Consider the following 12,384-nt stretch of genomic DNA (forward strand, 5'->3'; position numbering starts at 1 on the left):
CAACGTGGGTGTCCTAACCACCATTGGGGTAATGTGAAGCGGGGGGCCTCTACAATGTCCCTGTAGGATGAGGAAAGGTAGAGAAGAAAAACACTGCCTTTATTAGTTAAATGAGATTGGAGTGATTACTTTGCTTCAAGATTGCAGCTCTGCTGCAAACTATGATTGAGAAACGCTCATCAGTAGTTAGTTGCAGTGGCTGTGGGAGAATCCTGCTGTGATATTTCATTTAATGGTGCACTGAAATTTTCCCTTCCTTTCAGATTTAATCTTTGGCATCTATTAGAGGCTATCGCTTATTTTCCTTAGACCTGGAGAAAACCTTCTTTGTGTCAGGGAAAGGTCCAAAACTAGACCTCAGTGCCTCAGCTGATATCAGGCTCTGAACTGGAGTCCTATGACATTCTTCAGGTGAACACCCCAGAGTGCAGAATTACCAATATCTAAATAGAGAACAAGCTGCAAGGCTGTCCTCTTTCATTTACCCCTCCACTCAGCCTCACTAGGTGAATGAGAAGCTTAATAAAAGCCACTTCAATTTGAGTAAAATCCTTCCTGCATGTTGATATCAGCAGGAATCTCTTCCATAGACGTTGAGCCCAAGCTAAAGACTCATCCACAGACTTTGTTTAGGTTGATTCAGAACTTAAAAAATTAGAATCACAAGCTGCAGCTGGGACCATTAAACTTGATAAAGTATCCTCTCTTTCCATTCACTGCAATCACATCTTCTCTCTTTATCATAAGGATCATAAAATCATGATTTGTCTCTCTTATTTTGACAGGTTTTATCCCACCTCCGCTGATCTTTGGGGCTGGAATTGACTCCACGTGTCTGTTTTGGAGCACGTTCTGTGGCGAGCAAGGAGCCTGTGCACTGTACGACAACGTGGTATATAGATACCTGTATGTTAGTATTGCTATAGCCCTGAAGTCTTTTGCATTCATCTTATATACAACCACCTGGCAGTGCTTGAGGAAAAACTATAAAAGATACATCAAGAACCACGAAGGTGGTCTCAGCACTAGTGAGTTTTTTGCCTCTACTCTCACCCTAGACAATCTGGGGCGGGACTCGGTGCCCCAAAATCAATCACATAGGACAAAATTTATCTATAACCTTGAAGATCATGAGTGGTGTGAAAATATGGAGTCTGTTTTATAGTGACTGTGGAGGAGTGAACTACATTAATAATACAAGGGTCCTTTTTAATAAAAACAAGAAGAGAGCACGAATGAAAAAACACAACTGCAAAACAACAATGGCGACACAGGAAACTTTTGTCTTTTTCTTAAAGTCAGACCCAGCCAGGATTCTTGAGAACAGCATCTTTTAATGGGATCACTTGTGACATCCTGCAGGGTGATGGAGAAAGCAGGGAGCTGCTGTGGCTGGGTACCAGCCCCTTTGATGACAGTACGAGCTTCCAAGAAGGGCATCTGCAGAGGTTCATCGGAGAGCTCGGCAAACAAACAGGCTGGGGCATGAGGCATAGAGAGAGAGCAAGGTGATAACGGCAGTGCTGGAATAGGCGTTTGTGGTTGCAAATGGGGCCCCAGGGGTACGTGGAGCCCCGCAGCGCGGGCTGAAGGGTTAGCTGGTCTGGGTGCTATTCAAACCTGCTGCGCTTTGTGATGGCAAAGAGGGAGCGGTGCTGGAGTTTTTCCACCAGTCATATGCTGTCACCAGCCATGAGTCCACGATAAATACCTTGAAAGCTCCTGGAAACCTTCCAGGTGGCGAGCAATGCTGTCAGAGGTATCCGAGTCCTTCCAGCCAAGGCTTATTCGCAGATTGCAGCTTTGTGGTTGTCTGTGAATAGCTGTGCTCAGATCTCTCAAACCCAGTAAAGTTCAAGACATTTGCTCACACTTGCCAAATGTGCTGTCATTTTTAAAGGGGTTGAGTTCCAAATACTTGTCTGTGTAGTCCTCTAATAAGATTTTTTTAAAACTTATTTTCAAATCTATGTTAACCCTTAAATCGCTGACACTTTTCCATAGGGAGGATTTATTTATGCTAGTTTGGGGAAGGATCCTGTTTAATTCACCCAAACATAATGTGACTCAAGGGGTTTGTTTAATCCTCTGATTTTTTATCCATACGCCTTCATTCTAATATGCTACCAAGCCAATGAAGACACATAATATGTTTTTAAAAAAGAGAATGAATGCACTGTGTCTCTATAAAAACAATTGTCAGTTGGAGAATTATAGATAATATGATGATTTACATAATATAGTTTTTTCATATTCTATGTGACTCAGTGAATACATATATATATATGGAGAGGCTGTTTATGTTCTCTCTAGTTTTTAAAGATATATATATATATAATTTGCAATCTAGAAATTGTGTGGTGGATGTTTTCTTTAAAGTAAGTGTGTGTGTGTGTGTGTGTGTGTGTGTGTGTGTACAAGATGAAAGGAATACTAACCTTAATCCCGCAACCCTCACAACTGATATTTTTTCTCACCTGAGAAATTCCACTGACTTCAGTGGAAGGCATGTGAGGAAGATGGAATAACCTCCGGTCCTGGAGGCCACGTTTTGCCCTTAGATGTGCAAATAGTATTCCTATGGAAGGCTGGGTTATGGGAGCAGAGGCTGGCCAGCATTGAGCACCTCTGAAATTTTCATTCAGATCCTCAAGAGGCACCCATGCAGGAGTAGATTTGGCTTTGCTTTTGCAATGCAGTCTTATCTAAGCCTGCAAAAAGCATGGGGAAGCTTTCATCTGATTTCAAGAAGCATGGGGTCAGGCTTATTTTGCATGCATATTTTTCTTTTCCAAAACATTCCTGCTGGGAAGCAATACAAATTGGTTGTGTTTGATGAGTTTTCCCCAGAAACCAGACCCATTTCCAATGGACTAAATGTCAGAAGGGTTTTAAGGGTTAGCATCATATTCAAAAAGCTCCTTTTTTTGTTTGTATTTTGAAGCTGTTGTGAACTTGCAGATGTTTTAGAGGAGTAACCTGGCATGTTGAACCGAATGCTGGACATCACTTCCATGCAGCTGGTGGAGGGGCTGATCCTGCCCAAGTCCTTGTCCATTGCTGGCAGTGGACACCCCAGAGCTGGCACAATTACAGAGGGTTGATAACTTGCCACTCATATTCAACAACTCTTCAGCAGGCTTTGCTCTTATCTAGGAATTGAAACATGGGTGTGGTCTATCAGACTGCTTCCACTTGACTGACTTTACATGTGTGTTTGTAATTTATGCACAGCATTATATGTTCAGCAACAATAAGGGCAAAAAAAGGGTGTATCAAATAAACTCCACTGTGCCAAATACTTAACAAATACTGTAACTGCAGATATTTGATTCTTGGTTTTCAGCCATGTTAAGAATCACTTGATTAATGAAGGAGTTTAAGGAAAAAAAAGTTATTAAGCTATGCAGTGCCATTGTTATGTTGGGTGGTAAATGATGCTTTTTAGACCATTAGATTGGTTTAGCATATCCTGTCTGCTAAAATAGAGATACTGCATCCATAAAACAATGAATCTAAAAAAGGTACAGGGTACATAACTGTCTCATAAAATATGTATAATTGTCAAGTATAAGCCTTTGAAATCATTCTGTACAGTTCTCTTCATTCTGCAAATTTATTACTTAGACTGCTGTCTTTTCAAATGTTAGCTCATAATTTTATACTATACACACACATTCAGACTCAAACACAAATGTCATAGAATAGAACCTTTCTAAAAGCCTGATTGCTTGAAATTCAATAACCCCTTTCACAATTTCATTTTTTTTCCCTCTCTGAAGGTCCAAGGTGAAGGAGAATAGCATGCTGACATGATGCAAAACAAACTCTCGGTGTTCAAGAGCTGTGGTTTGTCAGTACAGTCAAAAGTCCCCCTTGACCAGAGTTATAGAAATAGGATTCCAGGGCACTTAACATTTTCGTTTTTATTTTGGGGTTGGGTTTTTTTCATTTAATCTCTTCTCTTGGTATGTATAGGAGACACAGTTGAATGGGGTTACTTTCATTATTTTTAAGCCGTAACTTAAAATTCCTGCATGATTGTTGTTTTTTAGTTCTTTTGATAATGCGACTTTTGAAAAGCTCTCTCCCCATCCCACTATTTTGGGTTTTTTAAGGGTGTATCAGATGCCTGCATCATGAAGGGCTTTACTGTCAGTGCTTTGGTACAAATTCAAGAACAGAGCTTCAGTTTAAAGAAAACACACAGACCAAAACCTTCATCCGTCTCAGCAGGCGCTTTGTTTTTTCTGATTTCAGAACCACAAGCCAGTTTTGCCTGTGACCCAATTGTTGTTATAGAACAACAAATGAAGAGTCTCAGACATCCTCCCGCTTCCCAAATTGCAGTATGGGCTTTTGCCTGTCAGCACTTCGCTTCCATCCCGCAACTGCCTTAACCATGCAGGAAACTTAAGAACAAGGATGGAGTTAGAAGAATGCCCATTCCTGGGAACAGACATAGGGGTATGGTCTGAGCTGTGCAGTCCAGATCCAATGTTGGAAATTTTTTTCTCCATATTCAGGGGCATTGAAATTCAGGGTTTTGTTGAGACCTCAGTCTCAGCAGAAATGTTATTTTGACATTTCCAAGCACTGTGTTCCCTGCATGGCTGTCTGCTAAGGAATGGGATGTTTGAAAAAATAAACTAGTTGAGATTTAGCAGTCTCTATGGGATTGTCCAGTTGCCTTGCATGACTTCAGGTTGGGGTTTCCTTTCCCTTGCACAGATACCACCTTGGCATAGCCCCAGTGGAATCAAAAGGAGACCCCAGTCTAAAATTGGTGCAGATGACACTAGAATCCATTTCTTTGCATCCTTGTTAACAAGAAGATGCATTTTCAGAACCTTCTTTTTATACATATTGAAATCATACATTTTTCTGACTTTGCCAAGCACATCTTGGATGTATGGTGGGACCGAAAAGGCCATCACTTGAATTATCTAGACAAACCTTCCATTCCTTGGGAATTCAACTAATAGGGGCCTCACACTGCCATACCCCTGTGAGATGCACTGAACTACTCAGTGCTGCTACTATTAATCTCAGTTGGGTCTCACCTTGCTGGGAAGGTGAAAAGGGAAAGATGCAGAGAGGAATTAGCTTCAATTAGCTGAGTTAGCTATGCTTCAAAATGCTTTAGAATTGAACTGATGGACTGCAGACGTTTGGAAAGTGATTGGAGTATTTCCAAATGGCTGAGATGCATTGGCATTTTTTTCGTGAAAAAAAAATATTCAAAAACTAAGGGAATGAATGAGATTTGGAGTCCCTCCTATCCCCATCAGAGTTTTATGTTCATCACATTGCTGTTGGATGCAATGTAGTAAAGGTTTCCCTTTGTGTCTCAGTCAGACACGTATTTTTTCTCAGTAAATGAGGTCCTGGGAGACAGAAAAGCAACTCCATCTCGTAACAGCAGTTCCACTCTGCAGCAAACTCAAGACAACCTGAAGGCTACCAGCACTGTGAAGCTTTAGCCCCTGAGTCAGCCACAGCTGTTGAAGCCATGTTTCTCACACCTGGGTGTGTTGGGCTCAGTATTTTCTTAAGACTTGGACAATCTTGGTGTGATGTTTGTTTTATTCTTGGCAGGTGACACGGGAAATTGTCAGTGTTAAAGACATATGCAAATGCTTCACTGGACTGATGTGATAACAGCTTTTTTCCTTTATTCACAAAGGTTTCCAGACTTATTCTGACTCTGCTTTAGACATAGCCATGCTCATCTGTCCCCCTAATTTCACATGAGCTATCTTTGCAGACAGAAGCAAGTTTGTTGTTGATCTCTCTCTGGATCTGCTTAATGCCCGCAAAGTTCACAGGCTTTCTGTGCGTAGGGCAGAGCACCCCTGAATATAAGCAATAATACTGACCTGTTCCCATTTGCATTAGGAGTTTTTGCCTTTCTTACCTAAATCTGAGTTCACCTCTCCCAACATCCCATGCTGCTGCTGTGACTCGCCTTTTTTGTTGGCGGCAACTTCAGGAGACTGAATATTTTCCTTTCCTTCCAACATGACACCCTCCTGTCCCCACAGGGCAGCCAAGATACAACTGGTGTGAATGTAGGCAGAGGTTTATTAAGATGGGCAATCGTGTGATGGGAGCCTTTGGCATGAGCCAGGCTCAGCTTTGGTTATCTGATGGTTGAGATTGATCCAAGGAGGAAAGGAACAACCAGGGCATTGAGGCTGAGCCTCCTGGAGTCTCTGAAAGGATTATCCACCCTTCAGTGCTGATGGATAGACCTACCTGCCCTACCTCCCTGAAACCCATGGTTTGTGGGCATTTCTTCCAAACTGGCCATCAGCTTCCTTTCTCCAGCCACAGTTCTTCCTTCCTCCCGATGGCAAAGCGCAGCTCGCCTCTACCAAGTCTATATGAGGTGTTTGGAGTTAGTGACTGGCTTTTAAATTTGCCTGGGATGCCAGCAGGTCTCACTTAGTATTACATATGCTCAAAATATTATAGTTTGTTCTGCTTTTATACACTAAATCTATTACTTCTAGGCTGCAAATGATGTTTTCTATCATTCCATTGACATTTCTAGCCAATCTGAGTCTTAATACAATTGCTTCACTGAAAAATGGCCTTTCAGCAATTCTTAGACATTAAGGTACTTCTTTATTAACTAGTCATGCCAAGTAAAATCTTCGGGCATTGTCTGTTCCCTGAATCCAGTGGAGCAGAAGGAGGCTTTATCTCCTCAGAAGCAATACCGGTGTTCTCTTCAGGGTATGAACAAGGACCACTTTCAGCTTCAGTCTTGCCACAGCTGCTCTGCAATGAGCATCCCACTGTCCTGAGAGGACAGAGGGGATTCAGGAGAAGCCACGTGGATAGAGGCTGCAAGAGTAGGACTATAGGATGTATGTAGCATATATGCTGTTTAGCTTGTCAAAACCTTGCTTCAGCCTCTATTTGTCTGATGAATGGAGTGACTCCAGGGATGGGGTCTTTGGGATACTATGAGTTTTCAATGTTTCCCCCACTTTCTTCAGCTCAAGTGTGGCAGAGCAGAGTGTCACACCCTAGGAAGGAAAAGATTAGCAATAGCCTGACAGTTTGTAGTGCAGGGCTTGTTCTATGGGAAGTTGGTGTCTGCAAATGGCAGAGAGCAATAAGAAACCTGTCAAGTCCCACTCAGCAAATAATTTTTAGCAAGTTCATTAATGAATTTCCCTTTTTATTTCTTCTTTGCGAATTGCTGAGAAAACCAAGAAAATGCCTCCAGTGTATTTGCAAGGTCATTTCTGCGTATCACCTGTGGCCTGGAGGGGTTTGGAAAAGTTTGCTTATAATTCATACACGTTGGTTTGTTCTGACTGGACATAGAAATCATGGGGGATATTTCTACTCCCCGAGTTCCCTAGGCTGGAATTTTCTCATCAGTACAAATATTTAGTTCGGAAGTATGTGATTTGGAATTGAGTAAGAGGATCTTTGCTCAATGCCAATGGGCAGAGTACCACTGGACATACACTGCTCCAGGACAGCCAAAGTGCTGGCGTCCAACTCACAATCCACTTTCCAGGAATATTCTCTCACAGATGCTTGAAATTATCTGCCTCTCCCAGTGTTTCTACCAGCTAATGCATTCACGTCAGTAATTACTGAGAGCAAACGAGAAGGGTATGAACCCAGACAAAACCAAATTGGTATTAAGGTGAAGCAGGTGGTGCAAATTTTATTTGTGATGTTTGCACAGCTTTTAGATCAGAAGCAAAAATCTCTCGGGAATCGGAGAGTCGCATATGGCCTAACATATCTTAGTTCTTCCCAGTTGAATTGCCAGTTGGTAGGACAGCAAAAAGCATCTTTCCCTGCCATGTATATCTTAGCCCTTCAGAACCCTTTTCTTTTGCAGTATGGCATCGCACAAATATCAGTGCATTTACACCTCAATGTAAACTGCATCTCAGTGCTATGTTTTCGGTGCCTCACAATTCTAACTGTGTGAACTTGAAAGGAAGAAATGACCCCTGTTCTTCGCCCACGATGCTTTCTGCCTGATTGGAGGATGATGATCTCTCTTGAAGACTCACAGCCATTTTCCTAAAGTCTTATGTGCAGTGGGACCAAAACTGTGCTCTGTTGATCGCTGGTGGCCTATAAACTGTGCTCCGAGGTCTGTAGCTTGTCTACAGCCCACATTGCCTTCACAATGTTTTCAATGCAAAGCATGGTGATGAGGCTATGCTAACTGGCCCTGACAAATGTTAAGGGTTGCCATTGGTCTATGACCACCAAAGTTTGGCATTCTCCATGTTAGCACATGAAAGCAGCTCCCATCATCTACTTTTGGGAAGGAGCCATCTTAGAGCAGGGTTCAGTGGAAAACTGCAGCAGTGCTGGGACCACCCAAAAGGGAGCTCTTGGTTCGCTTTGGTACCATGTCCATAGGAAGGAGCGGTGGGGATGGGAGCAGGGGAAGAGCTGTGACCTTTTAAAACCCATAGTGCCTACCACTGCAAATGGAACGCTGTATTGTATTATATTATACGTGACTACCATGTAAATAAAGTACAATAAATGTGGTGTTCGTTAGGATTTTGATACAAGTCAAATGCAGTCTGCAGAAATGGTTTTTTTCCCTGCTGTATGTACTTCCGTCACATTCCAGGCATGGGGACATTTGGGGTTGTGTGAGCTAGAAATCCATAAATGGCATTAGATGGAAAATGTTTGCAATAAGAAAATGTTAATTCCTTTTGTCATGTATAGATGAGATATAAGCACCATATGAAAACCAGCCAGAGTGGAGGGAGTGGGGGCAGATTAAATATGCAGGAGGAGAACAGCTCTTGACTTGACGTGGTTTGTGAGCAGAAGCGACAGGTCTGCCCAGTCAGTCCTTGGCAATGCTTCATTCATGATGGAGGAAAAGCAAAGTTTTAGTTTGGCTGATTTCTCTTTGCTTGTTTTCCTGATAAAGAGGTTGATCAGGAGCATATCCCTTGCCTCTGTAACCTGGTTATTCTCCACCCTTGAGATCCCTTAGCAGCAGCTACGGCTGAGAAAACTTGAGAGATTAAAATTCAAAGCAGATTGGGAAAGAAGTTATCCTGTTGCTTCCTCAACCAGCTGGCCTCTCTGTGGCTCTGGCAAACATTGAGGGGCTTTTTTTTTTTTTTTTTTTTGGCTAATAAGAATATCAGGAACTTTGTTCCTTAATCCACTCCCTTCTCCGTCCTCATGTTTCTCCATGGTGTAATAACAGAATTAACACGTTTCAGCGAGGCAGGTCTGCCACATGCCCTCCAAATCCTTATGCATCTTTTAACTAGGTTCTTGGTGAGAGTTTCCTCCAGTCTTCAGAAGCTCAGGAATTCTCTGGCAAGTGTTTGCAGCTGGTGTGCAGATGTAATCTTCCATCGGTGTGTGGAGGGTGCTTCCACATTGATTGTTGTGTTGGAGGAACAAGACCACCCCATGCAGTTTATCACACCTATGGCTCAAAACTCCTTCCCAGAGCTCTATGCAGGGTCCACAATATTGGAGGAGTACCTACCTGCCTGCATACCAGACCAGTCAGTGATGTTTGTCCCTCATACCATTACTGTTCTTCATAGTCACCTGGGCAGAGCAGCATTTGTGGGTGGTTGTATGTGAAGAAGGTTATTCCTGCACAGGACATCTCCACAGATGGTCTGTAGCAGCCTGCGTGGGACCTAGAGGAGCCCAGGTGCCTCTCCCCTGCCTCAGGCTGTAGGCTGGTCTTTTCCTACAATGCCCAAGGGAAAGTGGTTCTTGGAAAGGTCTTTGAAGTGTGCTGGTTTGACTGCTGGTAATTTTGCAGATGCTTAGCAGCACTTCCCAAATAAACCGAAACCTGGTTTGGAAAAGGAAATGTTTCACTGTACAATTGATTGAAAAAAAAAAAAAAAAAGAGAAACCACATGCTCGATATATTTTGAGTACTGTGTTCTGTATTTTTGCAGCTTATATTTTCCAGATGAGCAGTTTAGAAATATGTGATGTGAAATACATACTGTAAGTTTGCTGTAAATGATATTAAAAACACTATTTTCATTCTTCTTCTGTCTCACTGGATGATCTCTTTGGTTCTGCCAGCTTGGCTGGCTGGGCTGGTGCACTGTCTCTCCCAGGAAGTTTTCAGTTTCAGTAAAAGCAGGGTTGAGACTTTGGGTTGGAGATTTGATGTTGAGGTTGAAAGTTTGCTGGAAATTGCAGTGGGCCTGAACATGTTCCCGTGCATATGCAGTGCCTTCAGAGGAGAGGTCCCGGTGAAGAGGTGGTTGTGACAGAGAAGGTAAGGTAAGATTTTTGGAAAGGGAAAGATGAAGTTTAATTAATCGTTGTAGAAAAGGAGAGGGAGAATGAGGACATCCTAGATGGCTGTAGAATGGGGGAACTTGAACACCTGGAAGACAGTAAGATGAGAAGGAGCTCAGAGGGAAGATGAGTTGAGCAGTTAGGGAAAAAGCTGGATGTCTCATTGATGACGAATGTGTCTGACACTCTTTGTGTCAGTTCAGCTGTGAAGGGAAAAAAAAAAAAAAAGAGAGCTTCTAGCTAAAATAGCAACAGTTCAGTGAAGTGGCTGAGCCCTGCAAAGCACCCTGAGCCCCTGCAGCTGTTTTTGCTCCAAGAGCTGCAGAGGCTTCTCCCTTCATCTCCATCAAAGCGCCCAGTGCCGTGGGGTCAGGCCAGCAGTGGCACATTTGTGAGAATGTGATGATATCCATTTCCACTTGTTCTAGCTGCTGCATTGGTCAGATTAAAAGTAAGCACTTATTTGACCCATTATTTTTAAATGTTTCAAATCTGTTGTAGGAAAGGAATCATTTTCTCCTGGGCTTCTACAAAATGATGCTAAATGAGGCAATTACATTCAAACTGAGTTGAATATTCAGTTATTCCCTGTTTGTTCCATTTTTTATCCTTCCCTGTTCCAGTTCCCTCTTCCAGAAGGCATAGGGCAAAACAAAGATCAGAAGTTAGGAAAAAACCTTCCATTTTAACTGCATGCAACTTGAATCCATTCACTGTTGCTTTGAATTCACTTTCAAACAACAGAAGCTTTGGAGAACGGTTCAGAAGGAGGGAGTGAGGGAGGAAGGCTGGAAAAAATGTTTTGCTAAATGTCAACAGCAAAGAATCTTTTATTTATTCATTTTATTGCTTTCCCTCAGCCTAGCTGGTGCTGGTGTTGGAGCCTACACACACTCCCTCTGAAGGCATCACTCTTGCATGCTCCGCTGATCGTTTCTTACAGGTCCCCCACTGTCCCCCACAGCGGGTGTGCACACCAGCACACATCACACCGGGCTTTTTGGGGCCTCCCTTCAGCCATCCTAGATCTTGCATTTTGCTGCTACCTCTAACAGAACCCGGTTAATTGGGTATTTACTGAGCTGGATTCTGTTGTGGATGCAGATTATTAACCTTAATGTCACCTAGAAGATATTACACCTGGTAAAGTTAATGTTTTGAGACTTGGAGGTTAATGTGTCAGTGCTCAGCCCTCCCTAATTAGCAACAGGGCTATGTGTGTGGCTGTGCTGTGAGCCCTGCTTTAATTAGAAAGGACTCACAGATGGGTCACAATAGCATAAGTTTATCTGCCTCCTTCAGCCCTCTCTGATGCATCTCCTCCTTGCTGTCCCTGCGCCTCGGGTAAGACTTGCAGACATGGTGCCAGCCCCAGGGTGGGTGTGATCCTGGCAGTCTTCCTAAGGCCAGCCTCTTTGTAGTATTCTGAGCCGGGGCTCAGTCTAAGGCAGTGATTGGTGATGAAGTCTGGGGAGCTCCAAGCTGAGAAGGTTGTTGTGTATCCAGGAAGGTGCTTAGCAGAAGGTCTTATTAGCTCTGCACCAAGTTTGCTCAGCTCCTGAAGCCTGAGGTGATCTTTACGGTGCCTCTAAGCTGGCTGAATGACATGAAGTAGTTGTAAGGGCTTGAAAGAATTTGTTTTGGTCTTGTATTCTGGTGTTCTTGTGCTTGCAATTGGTGTGTGCCCCAGAATGTGTACTTATTGGAGTAAGGATTATGTAAAGAGCAATCTGGTGGTCAGGAGCAGAGAATATTGGAAGGATAAAACCTGTCATTAAAATTGTGGACTCTTGTACCACAAACCTTGTTTGAAGAGCCCTGCTCAGCCAGTCAGGGAAGACAGGCAGGTCCCACGTTGTTCACAGCAGGGCAAAATGAAGTGTTTATCCCTTGTTTCTGGTTTCCCATCACTCCTGTGACAAACGTGGGCTGGGCAGGAGCATGGGTTTGTGCCTTGCGAGACCAGGAACTGCCTGTCTTCAGAGAGCTGTTTGCAGCTTGTGTCCTGGCTGACCCTGAGCAGCCCTGGACCACGCTGTCTCCTCACTGCAAATCCGTGGAGGTCTCATTACCAGGAGAAAG

General features: G+C 43.2%; 1 protein-coding gene across 1 annotated transcript in view; it reads left to right on the plus strand.

Moving 5' to 3' along the window:
• Positions 1–9,140, plus strand: part of SLCO3A1 (solute carrier organic anion transporter family member 3A1) — a 153,405-nt gene extending 144,265 nt beyond the window's left edge. The window contains exon 10 of the mRNA XM_049812746.1: positions 786–9,140. Within this exon, the coding sequence (XP_049668703.1) occupies positions 786–1,165 (380 nt within the window). The 3' untranslated portion in view covers positions 1,166–9,140. The remainder of the gene's footprint in view (positions 1–785) is intronic.
• The last annotated feature ends 3,244 nt before the right edge of the window (positions 9,141–12,384 follow it).

The sequence above is a fragment of the Accipiter gentilis genome, chromosome 10 (genome assembly GCF_929443795.1).
Source record: "Accipiter gentilis chromosome 10, bAccGen1.1, whole genome shotgun sequence".
Taxonomy (NCBI): domain Eukaryota; kingdom Metazoa; phylum Chordata; class Aves; order Accipitriformes; family Accipitridae; genus Astur; species Astur gentilis.